The sequence below is a fragment of the Suncus etruscus genome, chromosome 3 (assembly GCF_024139225.1).
Source record: "Suncus etruscus isolate mSunEtr1 chromosome 3, mSunEtr1.pri.cur, whole genome shotgun sequence".
NCBI classification, from domain to species: domain Eukaryota; kingdom Metazoa; phylum Chordata; class Mammalia; order Eulipotyphla; family Soricidae; genus Suncus; species Suncus etruscus.
Window position 1 is genome coordinate 128,669,739 of NC_064850.1, and position 27,309 is coordinate 128,697,047.

Below are 27,309 nucleotides of genomic sequence, written 5' to 3' on the forward strand. Positions count from 1 at the left end.
GCCGGTGCGCCCTGCACTGGGCCAGGTTCCTGACCCGGTGGGGCGCGGTTGGCCAACCAAGGAAGGCTTGCTTCCTTCTGCCAAGGAGCCTTTCGGGGTCCTTTCGGTGCAGACTTAAGGTGAAGAATTTAATTAGAGGTCTTGGGCGGGGGGGGGGGGACACGCAGGCAAGCAAGAAAAATGCATTTATGTAAAATGCTGAGGTAGCCTCTGATTGAACAGGCCAAACCTGAATTTTTCTTTCTTTTTTTCTTTTTCAAATTGCGGGTCCTTGCATCCTTGGACAAGTATGCTTTTCGTATGGCATTTTGCACTAATGTCTTCTTTTGTTTTATTCCAGTTGCTTGTGGAATTTCCTGGTTTCCTGATGTATGCCTTAGAAGACAGATCTGTGTACAGGCTGATGAAGAGAATCTGTTACTTAGAAAATGCCTTTTACAAGAATGCTATGAAGTAAGACGGTGCTAACAGTGTCCTGTGATTCCTGCCACCTAAGAAATATTTCTCCCCAGCAGTCCCTGCCTGGCATCAGCCCAGATGCCTGACATTGGCACGGTTTCCATGTGAGCCAGAGCCCTGCACCAAGAGCAGAGCAGCCTGCCAGTTATATGAGTCTTCTCTTCCACTCACTCCATTGGAAACCTCTTCTGGGCCTCTTTCAGAGACGAACTCACACTTGGAAGCTGGAAAAGCAGTTTACCCGACCCAGAAGACTGGGCTGTTTTGGGTTTTCCAGATGTATTATCTTGTCTACATACTTGAAACTCCCATGATTCACCTGAGGTGCAGAATTGTACAGCTATGTAGTCGATGCAGATAGGTGCAGAGCTGTGGGCTGTGGCCCCATACAACTTTCCTGCCATCGCAGAACTGAACTGATGTCTCCTCCGCTAAAGCCAGGACAAAGCACCGAGTCAAGCCATGCACATCCTTCTTATCAGTGGACTCTGCTGTGGATTGTGACGCGGCCTGGTCTCTCTGCCATCGAAGGGCAGCGCACTGTGCAGCCCAGAGTCTGATGGCTGTGTGGACCAAAGTGAGCGTGCCCATCATCTAGCCTGTGGGGACACCAGGAAGGCTGCGATGACTGACCCTGGGGAAGAGAAAGCGTGCAGGATGGCTCAGACGAGCTTGCTGCAGGGGAAGCCCTTCTATTGTCGTGAGTGGGTTTTCCACCGGCTGCAGCACTGCCTCCAAGAGAAGACCAGCTGCTGCCATGGTGCTGGCAACACCCCAGCCTCACCCGGGAATTCCGGGAATAATGCTGGGGCTGCCCCTGCCAAGGGAGGCACCTGGGGTGTGCTTCTGGTCGGAGGGCCCGGCAGTGGCAAGACAGCCCTGTGCACGGAGCTACTGTGGCCCAGCTCGCCTAGTAGCACACAGCGAGGCCTGCACCGCCAGGCTCTGGCTTTCCACTTCTGCAAGGCCCAGGACACAGAGACTTTGTGTGTGGGAGGCTTCATTCGTGGCCTGGTGGCTCAAATCTGCCGCAGTGGCCTGCTGCCAGGGTATGAGGACAAACTAAGGGACCCAGCAGTGCAGAGTCTGCTGCAGCCTGGAGAGTGTGAGAGAAACCCCGCCGAAGCCTTTAAAAGGTAACAGCCTCATGCATGCTATCTGCTGTGCAAAGAGCAAAGTGCTTTTCATAGATTTTTGTTTGTTTGGTCTTGGTTTGGAGCCCATACACTCAATGGTGACTCCTGGCTCTGCTCAGGAATATTTCCTGCTGGACTCAGGACCATATGGGATGCTGGGGATTGATTCAGGTCGATTGTGTTCAAGGCAAGTGTCCAGTTCACTGTAATATTGTTCCAGTCTCACTTCTCACAATTTTGAGTTATGGGCTGCTTTTTTTTGTTTGTTTGTTTGTTTTTGGGTCACACCTGGCAGCACTCAGGAGTTACTCCTGGCTCTATGCTCAGAAATCACTCCTGGCAGGCACAGGGGACCATATGGGATGCCGGGATTCGAACCAACGTCCTTCTGCATGCAAGGCAAATGCCCTACCTCCATGCTATCTCTCCATCCCACCAGGCTGCTTTTTTTTAACTTTGTGGAATGCCACTGTGCTTTGGGGGGCAATTGTTAGTCTGAGAATACCTGTTTAGTTTGAATGTAGAGTCAAAATTTGAATTTCCTATTGCACCAGGCGTGGATCATTAGCACATTGTAGTTTCTCAAACTGTATTGAAACACTACAGAAACTTAGTATTTTCCAGATTAATGATAGTTACATTTCCCTGTTCTGATATCACACAACAAATTCATTCCTAGGCCAAAGAAGACCAGTTAGCAGCCTGGAGACAAGGCTCCATTTAGGACAGAAAATGTGGTACAGGATTTAAAATTCAGAAGAGAGTCTACTATATTGATATGTAGTATGTAGTATTTTTTCTTTTATCAGAAAAATTCTCTGATTGCCCGAAAGACTGAAGGCAATTAATCTCCTAATGTTTTTCGAAGTTTAATCACACACCAAGTAAATGAAAAGTTTAGTCATTCTGAAATATGTGGCATATGTAAAATAATGAAAATGTGGCTTTATTTTATTATTTGTAGTGAGTGATGCAGAAAGTTTTTTCTCTGACTGTAATGAAGCATTTTCTCTGTTAGATGGGTTAGTCTAAGAAGTGAGAGTTGTTTTCCTCACAGAGTGTAAGAAAAAAGCAGACTCCCTGCACTGGTTCTTCACACATCACCTACTGGGGTGCAGGGAGCAGCAGGTGGCAGGTGATTTTCATGGGGTTTCCCTTATTCGCAGAAGGTGTTTTTCCCCAGATCAGCTTCCCTCCACAGTGCAGCTTGGCTTTGCAGAAAGAAGGGCCTGCACCAGCCCTACAGAGCCGCCTTCTTATCTCTGTTGAAACTAACAGAAGGGCAGGAGGAGCAGGACTTAGTGATTCTCCGTGACCAGAGCTAGTGGGAATAACATTATAGTAAAGCCGGTAAGAGCCGCTCTAGGAGTGAGATCATCCTGTCTTCATGTCAGTCCTTTGATGTAGCTATGATTTCTCTTTTTACAGATGATAGTAGGATCCAGTGATTATTAGCAGCATGTCCCTGGTTTCAGACTAGCAAGTATCCAAACCAGGACTTGAATGCATAAGGGTGCATGGAAGTTTGTCACCAGCACACCCCTTTGGAGGACTCAGGGCAAGAAAAGGTTTTTCTATAGCTGGGGGCTAGGGTACATCTCCATTGTGGTTCTCAGGAACTCAGGCAAGGGACAGTGCTGATCCACGGTGATCTGTCTGGATAGTGACACCGGACTGTACATGATCAGCATTTGTCCAGGCCATTAAGAGGATGTGACTTTCAGACAATGGTCTGATTGCGAGCCAGAGATATTGGAATCTGCACGTTGTCCTTGTGGAGTAACCCAAAGAGCAGAACAGAGCTGGGCTTGGAGGAGCTCTTGGGCATGCAATCGTAATGTGGTTCACCAGGGTACTCTGTACTTGAGTACAGTGTCATGAAAGGCCCGATATAGCCCTTCCAAATCTCAGGTCCAAACAAAAGACACAGTGGCTTAAAGGTGAAGTCTTGGTGTTCCCTCCGCATTGGGGATCTGAGGAATCATTGTGTACCCTAGTCTTCCAGCCCCACAGGCAATGTGTCCGAATACAAAGGCACAAGCCAAGGAGATAAAAATGAGACCTCTAGGGGCCAGCGAGGTGGCGCTAGAGGTAAGGTGTCTGCCTTGCAAGCGGTAGCCAAGGAAAGGACCACGGTTCGATCCCCGGCGTCCCATATGGTCCCCCAAGTCAGGGGTGATTTCTGAGCATTTAGCCAGAAGTAACCCCTGAGCATCAAACGGGTGTGGCCCGAAAAACCAAAAAAAAAAAAAAAAAAAAAGAGAGAGACCTCTAATGCCCAGAGCCTGCACAGGAAGGCAGTATGGCAGGCTAGTCCATCAGGGCACAACAATGGCAACTTGAGTAAAGAGTCACGGAGTAGGAGACTCAGGTCCTGCCTGAAAAAGATCTTCCATTCTTTTATTCTGTGTGAATTTTAGTTGGTGACTCCTGGGGTGGGGTGAGCGAAGTCCCTCCAGCATGGTTTCCCACTAGGCAGAGGCTGCAGCCCATCCTACCCTGGTCTCAACTGTAGAGCTCTAACTTGGTCTGTGTGTGCCATTTAGAGACCACTCAGAGATTGAGTCACTTGATTCTTTGATTGATTTAGGTAATTCATCACTACTCTAGAAATAACTTTCTATGATTCAAGAGATTCATTTCCTCTAAGAATGTGTGGCTACAGGCACTGGCAAATGAGACACATAGATTGTACTTTAGAAGGTCTACGTCTATGGGTTTTGGACAGATAGTTCATTTTTATTTGTATGTACTATATATTATTAAAGGTGGGCTGACTTTTTAAGTAGTCCTTCAAATAATTTTTATGGTGAAGGATTTGATTTCAGCAGGACAGGGACTTCAGCTGGTAGATAGTAGGGCAAATCATTGTTCCATGGAGTTAGAATCTTTTAAAGAAACTGAGATGGAAATAAATGTATAAAAAGAGATGAAATTAGAAAAAATGTCATACAATTCTTAAATTTGTCTTTGAAAAAGGGCCAGGGCCAGAGCGATAGTGGGTAGGGTGATTGCCTTGCACACGGTTGACTGAGATTCGATCCCTGGCATCCGTATGGTCCCCCAAGCCCACCAGGAGCAATTTTTGAGCACAGAGCCAGGACTAACTTCAAAGGTTGCCCAGTGTGGCCCAAAAACAAAAACAACAACAAAAAGACCATACTTAATGCTGCTCAGGGGACTATGCAGTGCTGGGAATTGAATCTGGGATTCTTCCATGCAAAGCATGTGTTTGCCTTTGCGCTGTTTCCCCAAGCCAGCACCCCCCAACATGTTTCACCTATTTGTGGTATAAAAATAATTTTGAACATTTTTGAGTGTTGTTTTGATAGCTTTTACCAGATGATATTGATGGTTACATATCTTCAGGTGTAGAACAATTTAGTGGTGATACAAAATTGATAAAGATAAATGTTGGTCAGAGATCCATGAAATTGGGGAAATTGCAAGAAAGGAACTCAGTAAGGATTGTCCTTAACCCTTTTCTTTGGTTTTGCTTCATAATTTTCTCCCGTTTTATTTGTTGTCTTTGTTGTTTTTCTGTTTGTTTGGTTTGGGGGCACACTCGGTGGTACTTAGAAATAAGTCCTGACTTTATGCTCAGGAATTAGTCCTGATGAGCTCAAGGGACCATATGGGATGCTGGGGATCAAACCTCGATTGGCTACTTGCAAAGCAAGAATCTTGCCCATTGCTCTATTGCTCCAGCCCTAGTTTCCTCAAATTTAAATCTTTAATGATACTAGACAGAATATCAAGAGTAGTCACATATTGATTATAAGAGCATTGAAATCACTTTCTGTTCATGGTTTTTATTTTATTTATTTATTTATTTTTTTATTTTTTTGGTTTGGGCTACACCCGGTAATGCTCAGGGGTTACTCCTGGCTATGCGCTCAGAAGTTGCTCCTGGCTTGGGGGACCATATGGGACGCCGGGGGATTGAACCGCGGTCCGTCCAAGGCTAGCGCAGGCAAGGCAGGCACCTTACCTCTAGCGCCACCACCTGGCCCCTGTTCATGGTTTTTAAAGGGAGTGAAAGAAATTTTATTCACTATAGTGACTTCCTTTTCCTTCTACCTTAGGACAGCAAGCCCTGTGGAATAATTTTTGTTATCTGTAGATTACTACAGACAGTACAAATAATCTGTAGAGCTGCACAGGCATGAGAAGAGAGGGAAGGGAGGGGAGAGAGAGTCTGAGAAAAAAGAAAAGCAAGAGGGAGAGAGGCCAAGTATCCTTTTTATTCCCTCATTCATGGAGTCTGAAGTCTGCCGAGAGAGGGGGGGGGCGAGAGAGAGGAGAGGGGGAGAGAGAGAGAGAGAGAGAGAGAGAGAGAGAGAGAGAGAGAGAGAGAGAGAGAGAGAAGAAAGAGGAGAGAATAAAAAGAAGATAGAAATTCACCTGCCAGAGAGAGAGAGAAGATAGAAATTTACCTGCCAAAGGGGGCTAGAGGAGGCCTGTAGATCCAGGCGTGAAAGTGATAGAGAATGGGGGTGGGGGGAGAGATACACAGCAGGCAGCATCTCACTGATGCTTTATCTCCAGCCCCCTGCAGACTGGCTAGTGCTATTCTGGTCACTACCCTGGTCCCCCTCTCCAACCGACCAAGTCTTTTTTTTATACCTGGCGTGACACGGTGACATGTCCAGATCCAACTATCATTATAGTGGGGGTAGCCAAGGAGCGCATCCAAATCCAACTGCTGTTAGATAGCAGTGCCCAGGTTTCATCATCATAACATTTCTTCTACCCTTCATTCTTTGTCCCAGTTCCTTGTGCTGCTCTGGTGATGAGATGCCTTTCCACAGGAGGTGCAGCTGGGTCTTCAGTGGTCAGGTGGAGGCTGACTGCCCAGCAGCCCATTCCATGGAGTTGGAATTGTCATACTCCAGTCACACACTATAGTGCCAAGAGGAAGAAAACCTAGCATAAAAATATACCATTGATTTTGGGGACTGCACTTTCTACCACAATTGCTTGATAAGCCGTGAGGATGCACTCAGCCACCCACTCTTCTATCCTAGTTGATGAGAGCGCAAGGCTGTTGGTTCATGCTCAAAACATCTTCCACTGTTTTTGTCACCAATGACATTTTTCCTTGTTCTAAGACCTAAGGCTGATGGTTTTCTTTTTGCATCTTCCTTCAAATTTTCATGCTTAACTTGTATGTTTGGATTGAATTGTCTCTCTCTCATTTTTTTTTATTTTTTTTTTTGGTTTTTGGGCCATACCTGGTGACACTCAGGGATTACTCCTGGCTATGCTCTCAGAAATTGGTCTTCCTTCTGCTTCTATTCTGAGCACATAGCCAGGAATAACCCCTGAGCGTCAATGGTTGTTGCCCAAAAACAAAACAAAAAAACAAACAAAATAAAGAGATCGCTCCTGGCTTGGGGGACCATATGGGACGCCAGGAGATCGAACCGTGGTTCGTCCTAGGTCAGCACATGCAAGACAAACACCCTACTGCTTGTGCCATCGCTCTGGCCCCTGAATAGTCTCTTTTAAGGTAGAGTCATATTTTTCTGGCAGCTAGAACACAACTGGGTTGTCTTTGACAGCAAGTCTAGGGCCTTTGTGAAGAAGGGAATTCTTCAGGAGCAATTGCAGAGGCTGTTTTCAGCCCAAACCCCTGCTCATCTCGATGGTGAGGTATTTGGGATTTCCATTCTGCATATGGATGCTCTGCGTGCAGAAACATGGGTGTGTGGTGACTGGGACATAGGACCTTTGTTCTAGTGGTTATCACTCACTGACTTTGGGCAATGGTCTTTGGGGGTCCATTTGAGTTCTCTTGCTCTCCTGAGCCGAGCCGAGCAAACCGTGTGTGTGTGTGTGTGTGTGTGTGTGTGTACACGGTGTGTGTACGGTGTGTGTGTGTGTGTGTACATGGTGTGTGTACGGTGTGTGTGTGTGTACGGTGTGTGTGTGTGTGTGTGTGTGTGTATGTGTGTGTGTGTTGGGTCCACACTGAGACATAGGACCTTTTGTTCTGGTGGTTGTCACTCACTGACTTTAGGGAATGGTCTTTGGGGGTCCATTTGAGTTCTCCTGCTCTCCTGAGCTGAGCAAACCGTGTGTGTGTGTGTGTGTGTGTGTGTGTGTGTGTGTGTGTGTGTGTGTGTGTTGGGTCCACACCTCTTGGCAGCAAACTGTGTGTGTGTGTTGGGTCCTCACCTCCTGGCAGCAAACTCTGTGTGTGTGTGTGTTTTAGGACCATACCTGACAGCACTCCCGACTATGCGCTCAGAAATCACTCATGACAGGTTTTTGGAGGACCATATGGGATCCTGGAAATCTAACCTGGGTCGACTGCATGCATAGCAAATACCCTCCCTACTGTGCTCTGTCCCACCCCCGCCCCCAGTTTGGATTTTGTTTTGGAAAGTATTGATAGGAATCAATTCAGCATCTTTAGGCAACACAAGTTAAATGTGACTAACACTGCAGTGAAGAAGTAAGGATGAATGACAGCTTCAAGAGTGTAGCAGCATGTTTTGTTTAACTGTGTTTATGTATTGATGTTGGAAAAGGGTTGGAAGTTGAAGGCCCAGATCTCATGTGTATTTTTCGTTTTGTTTTTTTTTTTTTGGTTTTTCAAGCCACACCCGTTTGATGCTCAGGGGTTATTCCTGGCTAAGCGCTCAGAAATTGCCCCTGGCTCGGGGGGACCATATGGGACACCAGGGGGTCGAACCGCAGTCCTTTCTTGGCTAGCACTTGCAAGGCAGACACCTTACCTCTAGCGCCACCTCGCCGGCCCCTCATGTGTATTTTTCAATCATTAGGAATCTCCTGGCTTCATTTCTTCTCTTCTAACCTATGTACCTTCCCTCTATCTTTCAGACCATTTGCTTCTGTCTTGTGTTGTCTTCTTTGTGGCTTCGGTCATGCCTGATAAATTGCTCCTGCTTACTGACCTGTTTTGACCTGCACTCTGCAGGTATTGTTGAAGTGAAGGAAGATGTTTTTGCTCTGCCAAGGAGGTTGAAGAAGCACTACCAAGGACAACCCAATTGTCTGGCACACAAAAGGCAGTTGAATGTTAGGTCTTTTTTGTCCATTTCCAGTACAGAGCAGAGAGGCAAAGTGATGATTACTTCTGTATCTGCTGTCTGTTCTTGAGCATGTTTGAAAAGGCATCTTTCCAGACATCACAGATTCCACTCACCCTCTCCTCCTCTCAGTCTTCCTCCTCTCAGTCTTCCTCCCTGCCACAACTCAGCTCTCCTACTGAATCTGTCCTGACCTTAGCATCTTTTGCTGCTGCTCCTACTGCAGTCACCCACTGTGCACCATCAGCTACTCACTCCCTTCTGTTTTACCAACCTTTAATTAGTGATTCATAATTCAACCTAGATAGAGCCAAGTGGTGCCTAGCTGGCTGAGTATCTTTTGTCCATCTCAGGAAATTGCATACACAGCCTAGTTTCTGGGCATTTTTGTCAGAAAGCATGTACTCTTGTCACTCCTTTGAAGTAATTCTGTGGAGTTCTGAGTGCTCTGCTGTCTGGTGGGGAGTCTATTCTTTTCATTCAGGTTCCACTACTCTGTAACCTGGTTCAAACTACTCACTTCCTTGTATGACACTTGCTCTGAGAGATCTTTTCAAGCCTGGACTTGTCTCCTTTTACTCTGTGAATGAAAAAGTGTAGTTTTATCTCCCACAAGTATATAGCTGTATGTATCTCTCTTACATGATCCCTGGCCCAGCAGATGCTACCCACACAGCCACTTGAACCTTTGTCATGTCAGGACTGGGTGTTCCTTTCGGAATCCTCTGTCTTGGTGACCCTTCCTCTGTTCTCTGCTTACTTGTCCTACAAAGCTACTTATATCTTCTCTCTGCATTCCTCAGTCATTTGATGGACTTGCAGGCCACCTACTAGTGCATCTGTTGAACACAAAAGCAGATATGTAGGAGCCCAACATTTTCCTATTTCCTCTGGCCATGCCATCCCCTCTCCTTGCATTTCTGGTCTTTGACTCTTTTACTCCTCTCCCCCCCTCCCCTTTCCTTGTCTCATTGTGCTGGGAGTTGCACCTTGGTTGCAATGATTGCATGCAGTTGTGTGGTATCAGAGCTTGTACATGTTGTGGACCAGGGATTTCAAAAGGTATGTCAACAGTATCACATGTGGTATGTGGGGGAGATGTTAAGGATCAAACTCGGGACATTACACAGGTAGTGAGTCACTTAGAGCCTGTTCTGTATGAGATAGGATTTTTGTTTGTTTTTGGGCCACACTTGGTGACACTCAGGGGTTACTCCTAATTATGCGCTCAGAAATCCTGGCTTGGGGGACCATATGGGGCACTGGGGAATTGAACCACAGTCCATCCTATTTAGCTACATACAAGGCAAACGCCTTTCCGCTTGAGCCACCTCTCTGGCCCCAGTGTGAGATAGGTTTTAAGAGGGCTCAGGGAAGCTCACAGAACACTGCGTAGAGGGGCATACATGTTAAACAAATACAAACATGTAGTGAAGATTGAGCTTTGACCAGTGCTGAAAGGTACGAGGGGAATGGGAAGAGCATATGAGTAGGAGACTTGGTTGCACCTCTGTTGCTGCAGTGCAACTCCTTCCCGAGATTCTTTACAGCTGTCTGAGTGTGTCTGTGGTCAGCCTTTTCAGCATCACTAATGACATCTGAGAGTTTTAGGGTCTCAGATCCAGCCCATCTGCAGGTACCCATGACTGACCCCCTCTCCAAGCAAAATCTATGCACTGTCCCATTTAGACCCCCACCTAGGATAGGAAGTTTCTTATTTGTATTGGTTTTGGGGTTACACCCAGCAGTGCTCAGGGTTTACTCCTGGCTCTACGCTCAGAAAGCACTCCTGGCAGGCTCGGGGGACCATATGGAATGCCCGAATTCTAACCACCATCCTTCTGCATGCAAGGAAAACACCCTACCTCCATGCTATCTCTCCGGCCCGGATAGAAAGTTTCTTGTTCTAGTTCCTATTCCTTTAATTGAAGGTATCTAGTTTTTCCTGCAGTATTTTCCAAATTTTTATATCCTAATGTGTATTCTACTTGGCCTTCATTTAGCCTCTTTATATTCTGATTCATTTCACCTGCCATTGGTCAGTTACCAGTGTGAAGCAGCTCTTTGAGCCTTCAACAACTTGCAGTAAATCCAAACTTCTCAGGGCCAGAGATAAGTAGGTAAGAAATGGGTTTGTGTTGCTCACAATTGACCTGGGTTCAGTTGCTAGCACCCTATTGAGTTTCTTGAGCTCTACCAGGAGTGACCCGTGAGCTCCCCGAGATTTGGCCCAAGAAAACACACACACACACACATACACACACACACACACACACACACACAATGTAAACTTTAGTCTCACCTTGCTAACTTAGCTCTCCCTACATTTGAGTGTGCCTCTGTTTCCATAGCCCACCAGAGCATAGGAAGCTCCTTTATTCTTTTGGGAATGTATTCAAGTACATGGGCCAGTGTGCACACTGTTGGGAGCTCAGTGTAAGAATTATGTTGCTTTAGTCTGTTGAAGCTACGTGGATGCTGTGGCTTTCGTGGGCTATGTGGCCTACTCTCCATGGATATTTGGCTGGGCATTGAGTACTGTGTGGCTATCAGAGAGGGCTGCACAGAGTGCCTTCTGGGACTATCAACTGGTCCCTCATGACCAAGCTCTGACCTGGAGGAGGGGGCCAGGACAGGGAGGTGTCACAGTGGCTTTTTTGCCCTTCACTTTGCATTTGGTTTCTTTGCCCTTCACTTTACTTTAAGCAGTTTTGCTTGCTTTTTTGCTCTGATGAAGTCAGATAATTTCTGAGCAGTTAAGTGGTTTGCTTTCCTGAGTATCAATCCCACCCTGTCACGTTGAAGGCGTCAGTGTACACCCTGACCACTGGCAGCTCCAGAGGGAAGGGTGCTTTCAGCTGTCATGGCTGCTTGTAAAGGCTGGTACCTGCCAGGCTCACATCACTGTTCTCTGAGACTGCCCTCTTGTCAGCACCGTTCTGAGCTTGCACACTCAGTGATAACAGTCCTTTGTAATAAAACCAACTTTGAAAATGTGCACATAATTGCTTAATAAAAGTAAGTGTTCATTAAGGGAACTAATTATATCTTACTTGTGGTTATCTTGAACAACAGTTTAGAGCTTTCTAGAAACCAGTGACCTTCCTGTGTGTGACTCATGGCTGGCATGAACAGAAACTGTGGTCTTTACTGCAGACTCTGGCTCAAGGGGCTTGGCTCTGCCTTCTGATTCTAGTCTGGACTGTCATTTGCTGTGCTGTGGTATGTCAGCACTCAGAGGCCTCTGAGGGGCACAGGGCTGCCTCAGCACAGGAACAATATGCCCTGTCTGGCTTAGTGGCCCCAGGAAGAGGTAGGAAATGAAGCTCAGCTCCTGGACAAGGGTGGATTAGCAGAGCAGAAAAACGGTTGTGACTTTCTGCTGCTGGATGTCAAGGTATGTGAGACATTGATTGTGAGACAGGCAGGCACTGCATAGGCTCAGGAGCTCCCAGGATAGTACAGAAGGAGGTCATGCCTCTCTTCTGCCTGGGGACTTCAGAACATAGAACTGCTTTTCTTTAGAATGATGATGCTTTGCTGGCCAGTTCTATAGTATTCTCTATGAAACATTTTTCATGTATTTCTATTGCCCTTTGCTTTACCAACACCTCAGTATATAATCATGTTCTTACACATAATTCTTTTGTTCCTGTCGTGTTAAGTTCATTAAAGATAAAGTTCAAAGGGAGATGGGTCGATCTTAGTTACAAGTGCAGAAATAAAATTGGGCACTCTTGGGCACACCAGTCATTTAGATAGCCCGCCAACCACCTTCCAGTTTGCAGGAGTGCACAGCCAGAGAAGACTATTCCAGTTCCAAGACCAGGCTAGTCTCTGACACTTGCTTATTGGAAAATGATTGGAAGTTGACTCTTGTTTTAGCTATCATTGATCCTATGATTTGACAGTTTATATGTAAAAGTCTTTGAAATGTAAACAATCATATAAATTTTTGTAGGTTTTTTTTTTTTTTTTTTTTTTTTTGGTTTTTGGGCCACACCCGGCATTGCTCAGGGGTTACTCCTGGCTGTCTGCTCAGAAATAGCTCCTGGCAGGCATGGGGGACCATATGGGACACCGGGATTCGAACCAACCACCTTTGGTCCTGGATCGGCTGCTTGCAAGGCAAACACTGCTGTGCTATCTCTCCAGGCCCTATAGTTTATTTTTTAAGATTTTAATCTGTCATTTTTTTTTTTACCTCATTCTAGCAGTATTTGTCAGATGGTCTCTCATTGAAACCCCTATGAGAGACTCACAACACTCACAACACACGTGCACGCATTTCTGAATTGTTCAACCCACCCCGGGGTATTTGCTGATTAATGAGATGTCTGTTGGACACTAGCAATGACTCTACTGCCTTTCTGGTTATGGCTTTGTGAGTGTAAGGAACTGTCATTGTCCTGCATTCTGAGTGTTGGAGAGGGCTTTTCACAGTGTGAGAAGCCAGGATTCATGCAGCATATCTCACTGGCTTTGTGTATGGCACAGGAGTGGCCGGGCACTGCTTGCTCTCAGCAGCTTTGCTCCTTTCGAAGGAAGTCTCTGCTCATACTTTAGGAAAAGCAACGAGCCTGTGTGGTGTGAGCATGTGGGGCCCTGGGACATACCAAGCAGACAGGCTTATCTCACTGAGAGGCTTGTGGGTCACGCTAGCTGCCAGCAGCAGAGGCTCTGACTGGGGTCGTACTGAGGGAGATACTGCTGGGTGCATAGCAGAAATGCTTGGTGCACTTAGAGGTGGCAGACATAGTAGATTGGGGGCTTTGAGATGCCCTGAGGGTAAAGTTGCCTTTACTGGGAAGGAGACTAAAGGAAGATTAAAATGGAGATGAGAGATCAGAAATTTTGTTTTGAGGACTAGGTGAAAAGTTGAAGGAACTTTTCAGTTTTACGGTCTAAACTCAGGGAAGAATCAATGTGGTTGTGAAGGAGTCAAGATGACATTGAAGTTTTGGAGCCAGAGAGATAGCATGGAGGTAAGGCGTTTGCTTTCCATGCAGAAGGATGGTGGTTTGAATCCCGGCATCCCATATGGTCCCCCACACCAGCCAGGAGTGATTTCTGAGTGTAGAGCCAAGAGTAACACCTGAGTGCTGCCGGGTGTGACCCAAAAACCCAAACCCCCCCCAAAAAAAGATGACACTGAGGGTTTTCCTGAGCATATGTAGACATGACTGTAAATAAATAAAGAAACCTTGTTTCCAAGAGCCTGAGGTGCTTAGACATTCATGGCTGAGAAGCTCTGGAGAAAGAATGAGTGTGGACAGAGCAGGCAGTAGGAGAAAATGTCATCTTAGGATGCACAGGCGAGGTGGGTCTCCTATTAAAAATGAGGGCAGGGAGTGTTCAGCTCTGTGACGCTTCTGTCAAGTTGTGGATGTAAGTTCTGGTTTGCAGCAGGGCTATGGGTGAGTGGAATTAGAGCTGGGTCATAATGGATCACAGGGAATGGGAGGTATTAGCAATGAATATAGGCAGAATTGTGTAGCCATTTTGCCAGAATTGGGTGCTAAAGTTATGATTTGGGGACAATTTGGAAGGTAAGGAGCAGGATGGGCTTGGAGCATGGCTACTCACCCACTTTAGAGAAGGCAGGACAGGTGAGGGCCAGAGTCTGCATGCCACAGAGCATATGGACTTGCTCTCCTATCCATACATGCAAAGGACTGTGTGCGTGTATGTGACTCATGAGTCTGAGTCATTCCTATATTCCCTGTTATTCAGGAAACAAAGTCAGAAATTGGATTTGAAGATGAGAGGTGAGGGGACACTGGCAGTTGGAAAAAAGATAGTCATCTAGACAAATGGATTAGAGTGAGAGATTGTTAGTAGGCCTCCAAGAGAAGCATCCTGGTTGCAGATTTCTGAAATCTGGAACTGGGTTGTTGAAATAATACTAATACTACATTTTGCTTCAGTCTCCTGAAAGACTGGTGACACTCTCTGAGTTCACTGGGACAGTGAGCACAGGAACCTTCTGAGCGAGACATGAGTTTAGATTGATGGGAATTGGCCTATTGACAGTCTTTCCTTCTCTAAACCACAAATGTGCTCTTCACTTCTATTTAGATTCTTTTTCTAAATTTTCCTCAATAGTATTTCATTTCAGCACACCTTTGATTCTCAAGAACTTAATACTTGGGGATTATTATTGCCCATGATTTTGTTCACATATAAAATGCAAGCAATTAATATGCAGATTTTATAAACCCATGACATATTGATGATGATACCAAAATACTTTTGAAAGCTATTTCTGTTTACTGTAGTTAGAGGTTTGGAATATCTTGTGAGTGTGTTTCCTTCAGCATATTAAAGGTGTCTTTGAATTGTTTTCTGTATTTGTGCAATACAAAGTTTTCTGTAACTCTTTTTAGTTGTTCCTTTGAAATGAATTCCTTTACCTCAAGTTTTTTGGGTTTTTTTGTTTGTGGGCCACACCCAGTGACACTCGGGTTACTTCTGGCTATGTGCTCAGAAATCGCTCCTAGCTTGGGGGACCATATGGGACACCGGGGGATCTAACTTCGGTCTGTCCTAGGTTAGCCACGTGCAAGGCAAACACCCTACCACTATGCCACCAATCCGGCCCCTTCCTCTAGTTTTTTTTAAGGCTTTGGGTTTTTTATTAAAGGAGGCATTTGGGCCAGAGTATGATTTTTTGGGTATTTACCCTGCTTTGATTTAGTGAGTTTCTTAAATTGGTGGATTGAGGTTTTGGTCTTTTCAGATACTGATACAGGTAGTTCTTTGTATGGACCCTGCTGGCACATGTGTTGTGCCTTTCAGATGCCTAAGTGCACAGGTGCTGTTCCCGGCACTGCTGGGGCTTGATTCTTCTGACCCTTTTCTGTCATGTGTTAGCCCTGCCTTCTGCCTCTCCTAGGACTGATTCTATTCCCAGAGGGGAGATAAGGCCCCCAGGAATGCCACACACTTTAGCACATGAGCTTTTATTATTTGTTTTTTGTCTTTTGTTTTAGTTTTTGGGTCACACCTGGCAGTGCTCTAGGATTACTCTTGGCTCTATGCTCAGAAATTGCTCCTGGCAGGCTCAGGGGATCATATGAGATACCAGGATTCGAACCACCATCCTTCTGCATGCAAGGCAAACGCCTTACCTACATGCTCTCTCTCCAGCCCTGCAGATGAGCTTTTAGGCTCCTGACCACAACTCCTCTTCTCATACCTCAGAATGTTTGCTTGGAGTCTAGCACTGTTTCTTCTTTTGTTGTTTTTGTTTGTTTGGTTGTTTGGTTGGTTTTTTGTGGGGCCACACTCGTTTGACGCTCAGGGTTACTCCTGGCTATGCACTCAGAAATCACTCCTGGCTTGGGGTAATCATATGGGACGTGGGGGATCGAACCATGGTCCATCCTAGGCTAGCGCTTCGAGGCAAACACCTTACCTCTAACGCCACCACTCCGGTGTTGTAGGTTTCTAATGAGGTAGAGAAATCAAACATGTTCTGGTAATATACATCTAGTTTAAAATCCACTTGACCTCAGATAAGAAACATGGGTGTATATCACAGAGTCTCAGCTGGCTTTGGGCATTTCCAGGAGCCCATATAAAACATGCACACTGTCAGGGTCTGGGGAACACTGAACACCCAGCTCCTATTTCTGTGACCTCACAGCAAAAGGGACAAGTACAAATCTCCACTTGTGAAGTGTACCAGGCACTGCAGTTTGGCAACTCTATGAAGGACATCCTGGATGTAATCAAGCACGAAGTGGGGGAGGCCATGGCCTTGAGAAAGGATGCGAAAGCTTCCAGTTGGCAGCTGAGGTCCCAGGAATAGAATAGGAAGCCTGAGGCACACAGACTCACTGCACAAGTGAGTCTATTACTTCAGGGACGCAGAGGAAAGGCTGGCTGGAGGGGACTCTGCAGGAAAATAGGCATAGCTGTTATTGGGGGTCTTGGTGAGAAACAAGATGGCAGTTTGAGTGAGGTGATGATACAGCAGGCTGAGGTGGGTTTGAGACACTTCATGAAGAAATCTTATGGGTAGTGGTGATCCTCAGGGTCTAACTTGTAGACAGGATTATTCACCCATCACTCATTTCTGTCACGTCTTGGAGACATCCTTCTCATTGCTTAGCACACCACAGCTGGTCATTAGTCCACAGATTGTCCTGGCTTTAGTCATGAACCAGTCAGTTGGCTCTGATGTAAACTCAGTAAGAATGATCCCAGTAGGGGCCGGAGAGATAGCATGGAGGTAAGGCATTTGCCTTTCATGCAGAAGGACAGCAATTTGAATCCCGGCATCCCATATGGTCCCCTGTGCTTGCCAGGGGTGATTTCTGAGCATAGAGCCAGGAGTAACCCTGAGCAGCCGGGTGTGACTCAAAAGAAAAACAAAAAATAAAAAAAGAATGATCCCAATAATTAGCTCCCTCTGACATGGGAATTCTCGGGTGCATTGCAGGTGGTGAGGATGGGGTTGAATTCACAAATGCATGGGGGTAGGCAATAGGGTTTTCATACAGTTTTCTCAGATCACATGTGAATATAAAGTCTAGTCATTTTGTAAAGAGATGATGAACCACTTATAAATCCTGATGCTTCTTTTCTCCTGGCAAAATTATGCCCCTTGGGGCCGGGAAGGTGGCGCTAAAGGTAAGGTGTCTGCCTTACAAGCGCTAGCGTAGGACGGACCTTGGTTCAATCCTCCGGTGTCCCATATGGTCCTCCCAAGCCAGGGGCGATTTCTGAGCGCATAGCCAGGAGTAACACCTGAGTGTCAAACGGGTGTGGCCCAAAAACAAAAAAAAATCATGCCCCTTGTTGTTGTTATTGTTGTTGTTGTTGTTTTACTTATCTAGCTCATTTTAGCTTCATTATCGATACTTCTAGTTTGTTGTTGTCAGAAAAAAGCAGAACAAGAATATAGACAAGTAGCCTCCAGTTGCTGCTACTCCTGTTTTGTGTTAAACGCACACCTGGACACACAATAGCTTGCTCTCACATCACAGACACCATACATTCTCATACAGAGGCCCCTGTCCCACATTGCTGGGGGCAATAGAGGCACTGGAAATGGGAGCTTTGTGGGGACTATGTCTGAGGCATCAGGAATGGACTGACTCGTGTCTGGGTTCTGATGTCTTTCCAGGTAGCCATTGCTCAGTGGTGTCTAACATGCCAACTCTGTTGATCTTTGCAGGTGCGTTCTGCTGCCGCTCCTGGGCATAAAACCCCCACCACAGAGCCTATTTGTGCTGGTGGACTCAGTGGATGAGGGCTGCGGTGTGGCCGAGGGTGATCACGTGGCAACCAGCTTCTCTGGAACCATTGCTGAGCTGCTCGCCTCCCACCATGACTTCTTCCCCCCATGGCTGCTGCTACTCTGCTCAGCCCGCAAGCAGAGCAAGGCTGTGACCAAGCTGTTCCCTGGTAAGCAGTGAACCTACCCTCAGCCTGACACTCACTGGGCTAGACTTGTCTCTACAGGGCCCTCTTCCCCTTGGCTACTCCTCACTAGTAGGTGGAGAAATGCAAGAGCAACAGCTCAGAGCCCCTTGCCAGCACTGGACACATGGTGCCTTGCAGGATGCAGCTGACCCAGACCCCTTGCACAGCTAACTGCACTTGGGTTTCCAGGAGAGCTTTGGGTTTAGGGAATGTGAGTAAAGTGGGAGTTTGACAGTGTTATTGTCTAATTCTTCAAAAACATGTAGCTCCAGGCACAGGAAGGGAAAGTATCCCAGGTCTTTTTTGCCCATCCTCCCCCCCCCCCAACTTCCCCGCCATAATCCATGCTTTCTACCACCTCTACAGCAGCTACATAATTTTCTCTGGGAGCTTATGGCAGGCCCCATGCTCCCCTCTCACCCAGTCTGCTGCATGCTCTCCAGCACAGCAGCCCATCTATTCTCAGACTCTGCAGAGTCTATGTGAGGGCAGGGTTATGCTTGCTTAGTGTACTGAGTTTTCAGGGTTATCACCTCTACTATCCTGTGAACTGGCCTTTTCTAGTCTTCTAAGCCATTGTTTGTGTCTCTCAAAGTAGGTGTGGGGCTTATGGTTGGGCCCTTTAAGTCCCAGCTCCTCCCCTCACATGCCTTTTCTCCTGCTGTGTTCTATTCTTTCTGTTTCAACCTCCATGCTCTTGTCACCAAATCTGTCCTCTTTCCCTGTCGGACTGTCTACTGTCTACTCCTGTGTAAGCATTTTATCCCTATGTGGTCCTTTCCTGGGCTTCTCCTTGCTCTGCTACTCCCATATCTGTCACATCCCTAGGATAGGCCACACTGTCCCAGGGAATTTGGGAAGCCGGGGAATTTGAACTTTAATTTTGTTGTTGTTGTTGTTGTTGTTGTTGGAAATAGCAGTGAGTTAGAAAAGGCTCTGAAGGAACTGGGTCTTCTTGAACTTCTATTTCACTACTGATTAATCATCTCTGAGTTCTGACTGCATCTCTGTTAAGGATAGATTTGGAATTTGGCATTAGATTTTTAGAATATTGAACACAGGTATTAACACAGATTGTCAGGATCCCATCTAGAAAGATGCACACATGTGCTATCCCTACCATAACTCTATACACAATAAATGTGTCTTTTTTATCATGTTTGCTTATTTGGTTGTAAAAAGTGCTAGCTCACATTTATTTGCAGTCTTATTCACCACTGGACTCTTTCTTCCTTGAGCTGATGTCTTACTTTTGGTTCTATACCAAGCCTTTTAGCCATCAGTAACAAATTTCTAAATTGTATGTTCTTACCTTATCTTCTAGATTTTAGTGGCATGTCATACAATTTGCTTAAAACTGTTAATTTAGAAGAAGTTTGACACTTTAAAAATGAATTCAAAATGAAAATTGACAGGTATGTCAACTTAGAACAATGACATTAAGGGATATTTCAATCATGTCGTATTCAGTTTCTTCTACTCATTTTACATGATAACATGTTAGGAATATTCTCTCTTTCCTGATAAATCTATTGTACTAATGAGTAGCATTTTGAAAAGCTTCAGTTAGATTAATTAATGAAAAGTACTTTAGCACTTAGGATTTATAATCTTACAACTATTTTTACTTGTTATGAATGATAGTAATAGTCTGTTTGAAAACAATTTATGTACAAAAATATTATCCTCTAATATTTTTATGATTGTTAAATACTTTTACTACTTTATCTGATTATAAAAATGCATGTACTATATATAAAATCATTTAAATGACAAATTCCTAAAATATCACATAACTCAGATAAAATAAAATGTAAAATTGCTAATTTTTGTATTAATCTTTCTGGTTGAAATCAACATTTTTTTTTTATTATAACACTAACCAGTTAACACCATCTTCTTAGTTTTTAAACTCTTTATTATTCAAGTGGGAACTCTGTTCCTCAGCCTTGTCCTGAGTCTTTCCCTGTGAAATGCTGCTTGCAGAGACTTGACTAATAGTACGTGGCCACAGTCTTTTCTTCTTAGCAACTGAATCCATTGAGCTTGTTTCCATGTTGTATTATTTCCTCCCCAGTTTTCGTCATGCTATGTTACTGACAAGGAATAGACATGCTATCTTACTTACTTCAAAATATACTTTGAAGTAGACAATATCCTCTTTTGTTGTTCTTGCTGTTAATGGCACCAGGATTGGAACCCAGGGCCTCACGCATGCAAGGCAAGTGCTCTACCACTGAGTCAATTTCCTGGCCCAGTAACTCATTCTTTTATGAATTATTCAATAAAGAGAAGATAACTCTGGAGACTTCCAGTCATCATTTAATGTATGGTAGTTATTACTTTGTAAGTTTTGTGTTTTTCTTTTTCCTTCCCTCCCTACTTTGTAAGTTTTGTATTAGCGAAGTACCATGTTTTCTCCTTTATGTTGCTTTAATTAATGTATAATGCTTGGCATGAATGAAAACACAAAAGAGATTTAAGGCATAGTTATCTTAATAGTGGTAAAACTGGATTATTATTCATTTCTAGGCATATTTTAATATTTCATTTAGTCACATATTACTAAGTTAGTCATGATTGTGTTTCAGGCATGTAGTGTTTCAGCACTGATCCTTTCACTAGTGTCCATTTCCCGCATGGTCCATTTGCCTCTACCGACCAGTCTACTTCTACGAGAGGCACATTTTTCTTTTCTAGTTTTGTTTGTTTGGGTTTGTTTGGGTTTAGTTTGAGGGCCACACCTGACAATGCACAGGGGGTTACTCCTGGCTCTGTACTCAAACTCCTGGTGGTGCTCAGGAGATCATATGGAATGCTAAGGATCAAACCCAGGTTGAATGCATACAAACAAGCACTGTACCTGCTATACCAACTCTTAGCCCCACTTATTTTTAGTTTTTGCACTGTGGTTTACAGTACTATTCCTGATAGGTTTTTGCACATAATACTTTAACACCTTTCAGCATCTCTCCCTCTCTAGACTTGTTTTCATTTTAAATTCTTCTTAGATCCAGAATATATTCTTTTATAATGTATCTTTCAGAATTATTTCTGTTAAAAATAATCACTTAGATGTATAATCAATTGTTCTATCTATATAATTATAGACTACTTTAGGTATATGTGTATATGTGTAATTACAAGTTCCATTTTAGGTGTATATATATAATTACAGATTCCATTTAGGTGTATACATATTATAATTACTGATTCTATTTTTAGTACATATATGTATAATTGTATATCCCATTTGACTATGTATATATGTGCATATAAAATTATAGTTTCTATTTTAGGCATATATAAGTATAATTATATTTCACTTAGGTATATATTTATATATACTAATATATTAGTATATATTTATATACACTAATATACTCATATCTTAATAGTTATATATATGTATATACTTTATCATTGTATATGTGAGTATATGGATACACATTTGCATTTTGGGGCCACACTTGGTGGTACCCAAAACTGCTTCTGGCTTGATGCTTGGGGTTGATCACAGCATTGCTCACAGAGACATGGGTATATGATTTGAACCTGAATCTTCCATATGCAAATCCATGTTCAGACTTTATGCCATCTCCCTTGCCCCTTCCTCCAGATTTCTTTCTAAAGATTTTTTTTTTTTTTTTGTATCATACCCAGTGATGCTCGGGGTTACTTGGCTCTGCATTCAGGAATTACTCTTGGTGGCACTCAGAGTAGCCATATAGGACACTGGAGATTGAAGCCAGGTCAGGCTCATCTTTTGAGCCTCTTTTATCATGTTTTTAAAAGAGAGGTCATTCATTCTCCAGTGCTTAGAGACGCAGCACGACTCCCAGTAGTTCTGGTGCATTGGTGATATTGTGCTGTCAGGGATAGAGCCCAGGGTCCTGCACATGCTGGTTATAGGATTTGCCACTTACCCATAGTCCTGGCCCTGCAATTCCACTTTAGGTGTACATATATATTTGTAATTCAGGTTTCATTTTAAGTAGATGTATGTGTGTACATTTATTTATATATACAGATTTTATTTAAGTGTATATTGAATTATACATTCCTTTTGAAGTATGCATATTTATGCATGTATGTATAGATTTCATTAAGTGCAGATTTGTTTATAGATATTCATATAGTCATATAGTAATAGCAGTTTTTATTTGGGATACATGTATATAATTGGATTTCCATTTGTTTATAGTTTTGGAACTATACAGATCTATTGTTTTCTTCTTCAATGTTCCTGGTCAGTTTTATGTCCTTAAATTTTCACACTGAGGGGCTGGAGTGATAGCACAGTGGGTAGGGCCTTTGCATTGTATGTGGCTGACCTAGGTTCAATCCCCAGCATCCTATATGTTCTCTTAAGCCTGCCAGAATTAATTTCTGAGTTCAGAGCCAGGAGTAGCCCCTGAGCACATTGGGTGTGGCCCCCAAAAACCAAAAAATTAAAATTTGCACTAAATCTAAGTGCTTCAATCTTAATAACACAAAGCACAGTTTATCAGCTCTGCAGATCTGTTTCAGGTCCTTCAGGGACCTTTGTTCCTATTCCGAAGACCCTGAAATTTGGCACAGCTCCTGACCCTGCTCTCTTCTCCACTCCTGAGCTCGACTTATCATTTGCAGATCCACCTTTTCCTCTGTCTTCTCTGCTACAAGTACTCAGGTCATGCTAATTTCTATCTGGACCCCCTTTCTTCACACTTGATTCTGTAGTGACAGTGTTGCACACAATCAGATCTGGTCTTGCTGGTCAGGGATCCCTGGCTGCTCCATCATGCAGGTCTCATTTTGTCTCCTCTCCATGTACAGCATGGAGTATTGGTGAGGTTTGTGATACTCCACGCAGGAAGGTATTCTACTCAATCTCTATTGAGCTGCTTCCCCTCTCTGTTCTTGGTCTCCCTGCTGCTCTCTCGGCAGGGATACCCATTTGCCCTCCATTTGTATCTATTCACCAGAGGAGCTTCCTGCAGAGGAGGGACTTGCAAGTGACTCTACTTATCTGCCTTTCATTAGCTTTGGGCAGGAAGTTGCTTTGTTTTTGCAGTGCTGGTATTTTGTTAGCATGCTTTGGGTGAGTTGCCTGTCAGGATGTGATGACTTAAATTTGGAAATAAGTCCCATGATGTACTTGAAAGGGGGTGACATTCTCATGGCAGGTAAAATGCACATTTCTTAATAAGAGCTGATGCGATAGAAACAGGTAAGTTTTTCATAGAAATGATTATGCCCAGGAATAAGCCTGTATACGTCTCTTTCCCCATCGCCAGGGAGATCCAAAAAACCTCGCCAGTGCTGCTTGTGAGTCTTTGTTTCTGGTCTTACTTGGATGGGCAGAGGGCACAGAGTTGTTAGAAGGATCATTGTTCTTTGGAGAGAAGAGTGAGCTTGTGTCTGTCACCAGCAGAGAGTCCTTGTTTTATCAGGAGTAGCCAGTTATGGATGCCTGGGAGGATGATACTGGAAAGGAATTCTCTATACTAAGTGGCAGCTCCATGGTCACTTTCAGCCGATAACCTTTCCCTTGCTTCCTGCCAGGTTTCCGGAAAATCAGCCTTGATGACCTCCGGAAAGCTTACATTGTGAAGGACGTGCAGCAGTACATTCTGCACCGCCTGGACCAAGAGGAGGCTCTGCGCCAGCACCTCACCAAGGAGACTGCAGAGATGCTTAACCAGCTGCACATTAAGAGCAGTGGCTGCTTCCTCTACCTGGAGCAGGTTCTGGATGGGGTCGTGGAGAGCTTCATCATGCTCAGAGAAATCCGAGACATCCCAGGCACGCTCAATGGACTTTATCTCTGGCTGTGCCAAAGACTCTTCGTGAGAAAACAGTTTGCAAAGGTCCAGCCCATTTTGAATGTGATTCTGGCAGCTTGTCGACCTTTGACTGTGATGGAATTGTACCATGCAGTATGGACCAAAAATATGTCCCTCACTTTGGAAGACTTCCAACGCAAGCTAGATGTCCTCTCCAAGCTTCTGGTTGATGGCCTTGGCAGCACGAAGATCCTGTTTCACTATAGCTTTGCTGAGTGGCTGCTGGACGTGAAACACTGCACCCAGAAGTACCTGTGCAATGCTGCAGAGGGGCACCGCATGCTGGCCATGAGCTACACCTGCCAAGCCCGGCACCTCTCAGCTGCACAAGCTCAGGAGTTTGCCCTGCACTTGGTCAACTCCAACCTGCAGCTGGAGCCTGCTGAGCTGGCGCTCTGGATGATCTGGAATGGCACACCGGTCCATGATGCCCTCTGTACCCTAATCCCCAAAGAGCAGGAGGTCCTGCAGCTGCTAGTGAAGGCTGGTGCGCACGTCAGCAGCGGGGACGAGCGTGCAGCCGGCATTGTACGGCAGGCCCTGGAGAGGGAGGACTCTATCCGGACCTTGTTGGACAATGGCGCATCTGTCAACCAGCGCGACTCCAACGGGAGGGCACTACTAGCCAATGCTGCCTATAGCGGCAGCTTGGATGTCGTCAACCTCCTGATCTCGCGGGGCGCTGACCTGGAGGTAGAAGATACTCATGGGCACACACCACTGACACTGGCTGCGAGGCAGGGACACACCAAGGTAGTGAACTGTTTGATCGGGTGCGGCGCCAACATTAACCACACTGACCAGGATGGCTGGACGGCACTGCGGTCCGCTGCCTGGGGTGGCCACACTGAGGTTGTCTCCGCCTTGCTCTACGCTGGTGTCAAAGTGGACTGCGCAGATGCTGACAGCCGCACCGCTCTGAGAGCGGCGGCCTGGGGAGGCCATGAGGACATCGTGCTGAACCTGCTGCAGCACGGTGCGGAGGTTAACAAAGCTGACAATGAGGGCAGGACGGCACTGATTGCAGCCGCCTACATGGGCCACCGCGAGATCGTGGAGCACCTGCTGGAGCATGGTGCCGAGGCCAACCATGAGGATGTGGACGGCAGGACAGCCCTCTCTGTGGCTGCTCTGTGTGTGCCTGCCAGCAAGGGCCATGCCTCCGTCGTAAGTCTTCTGATCGACCGAGGGGCCGAGGTGGACCACTGTGACAAAGATGGCATGACTCCACTGCTGGTAGCCGCCTATGAGGGCCACGTGGATGTGGTGGACCTGCTACTTGAGGGAGGTGCCGACGTGGATCACACCGATCACAATGGGCGCACACCCCTGCTGGCAGCAGCCTCCATGGGCCATGCCTCAGTGGTGAACACCCTGCTGTTCTGGGGCGCCGCTGTGGACAGTATCGACAGCGAGGGCCGCACGGTACTCAGCATTGCCTCGGCACAGGGCAACGTGGAGGTGGTGCGCACACTGCTGGACCGGGGGCTAGACGAGAACCACCGTGATGACGCAGGCTGGACTCCACTGCATATGGCAGCGTTCGAGGGCCACAGGCTTATCTGCGAGGCACTCCTGGAGCAGGGCGCTCGCCCCAATGAGATGGACAATGACGGCCGCATCCCCTTTATCCTAGCCGCCCAAGAGGGTCACTATGATTGTGTGCAAGTCCTGCTGGAGAGCAAGTCTGCCATCGACCATCGGGGCTACGATGGCCGGAACGCCCTTCGGGTGGCAGCCCTTGAGGGGCACCGCGACATAGTGGAGCTTCTCCTGAGTCATGGCTCTGATGTTGACTATAAAGACGCTGATGGCCGGCCTACACTCTACATACTGGCACTGGAGAACCAGTTGGCAATGGCTGAGTACTTCCTGGAGAACGGTGCCGATGCCGAGGCCAGCGATGCAGAAGGAAGAACCGCACTGCACGTCTCCTGTTGGCAGGGCCACCTGGATATGGTGCGGGTGCTCCTGGGCCACCAGGCTGATGTAAATGCTGCTGACAGCGAGAAGCGGTCAGCCCTGCAGTCAGCAGCCTGGCAGGGTCACGGAAAGGTGGTACGGCTGCTGCTGGAGCGTGGTGCTGGTGTGGATCACACCTGCAACCAGGGTGCCACTGCGCTCTGCATCGCTGCCCAGGAGGGCCATCTGGATGTTGTGCAGGTGCTTCTGGAGCGGGGTGCTGACCCCAACCATGCTGACCAGTTTGGCCGCACGGCCATGCGTGTGGCAGCCAAAAATGGCCATTCGCAGATCATGAAGCTCCTAGAGAAGTATGGTGCTTCAAGTCTCAATGGCTGCTCCCCCTCACCTGTGCACACCATGGAGCAAAAGCCGCTCCCGGCAGCCTCAGCCAGGGGCCAAGCACTGACCAGCAAGTCTAGCAGCTCAGGGAGCACTGGTGGAGGTGATGCCCCACCCTCCCTACGTGGCCTGCCCAGTGGCCCGGCCCATGCCTTCAGTTCCCCATCAGAGTCACCTGACTCCACTGTAGAGCGCCACAAGTCTTCACTGTCCAACAACTCGCTTAAGAGCTCACAGAACTCTTCCCTGCGGACCACATCCTCCACAGCCACAGCACAGACAGTGCCTATGGACAGCATGCCCGGCCTGTCCTTTACCGAGCAGATCCAGCAGCACTCCCTACCACGCTCACGCAGCCGCCAGTCCATCGTGTCCCCCTCCTCCACCACACAATCCCTGGGCCCCGGTCACCGCTCCCCCAGCAGTGAATTTGAGTGGAGCCAAGTCAAGCCCAGCCTGAAATCCACCAAAAGCAAAGGTGGGAGAGCAGATGGCACGGGCAAGACAGGCTCGGCAGGCAAAAAGACCAAAGCCAGCCACACAGCACAGCCAAAGGTGCTGGAGTATGAAATGACTCCCCTCGATGCCAGGGGCCTCCCTGCCCAAACTGGGAGTGGGGGCCCCCCAAGAATGGCTCCCTCTGAGCCTCCTTGCCAGGTGGTCATCCCACCTAGCCCACAGGATGTGGGGCGCTCTCAGCAGCAGCTGCTCATCCAGCAGCAGAGTGGGGAACAGAAGAAGAGAAATGGCATTATGACCAACCCCAACTACCACCTGCAGAGCACTCAAGTGTTCCTGGGACGTGTGTCTGTCCCCCGCACAGTGCCAGACCGGGGACGGCAGGAGGTACCTGAAGGTTTCCCTCCCTCTGACACCGAGCTCAGCCTGAAGCAGGCGCTGAAGCTGCAGCTTGACAGCTCTGACCCCAGTTTCAGCTACAAGAAGGAGACACCTTTGTGAGGTAATTTTTCGCTCACCCCATGGAGCAGAGACTTGGAAGGCACTCTTCTCACCACACATGCAGTCCCTGGACCCCTTCCACTCAGCCATTTATACTCCTGTCCACTCACCTGCCTGCGTCCCTTCCACTGT

At 46.4% G+C, this 27,309-nt stretch overlaps 1 protein-coding gene across 1 annotated transcript; it reads left to right on the forward strand.

Annotated features, from left to right (window-relative positions):
• ANKRD50 (ankyrin repeat domain containing 50) lies at positions 1 to 27,309 on the forward strand. The gene is made up of 5 exons (XM_049769978.1): positions 1 to 119; positions 341 to 1,042; positions 1,074 to 1,595; positions 17,838 to 18,067; positions 23,633 to 27,309. Exons 3-5 carry the CDS (start codon positions 1,084 to 1,086, stop codon positions 27,175 to 27,177), a joined length of 4,287 nt encoding a protein of 1,428 aa, XP_049625935.1. The 5' UTR covers positions 1 to 119; positions 341 to 1,042; positions 1,074 to 1,083; the 3' UTR covers positions 27,178 to 27,309.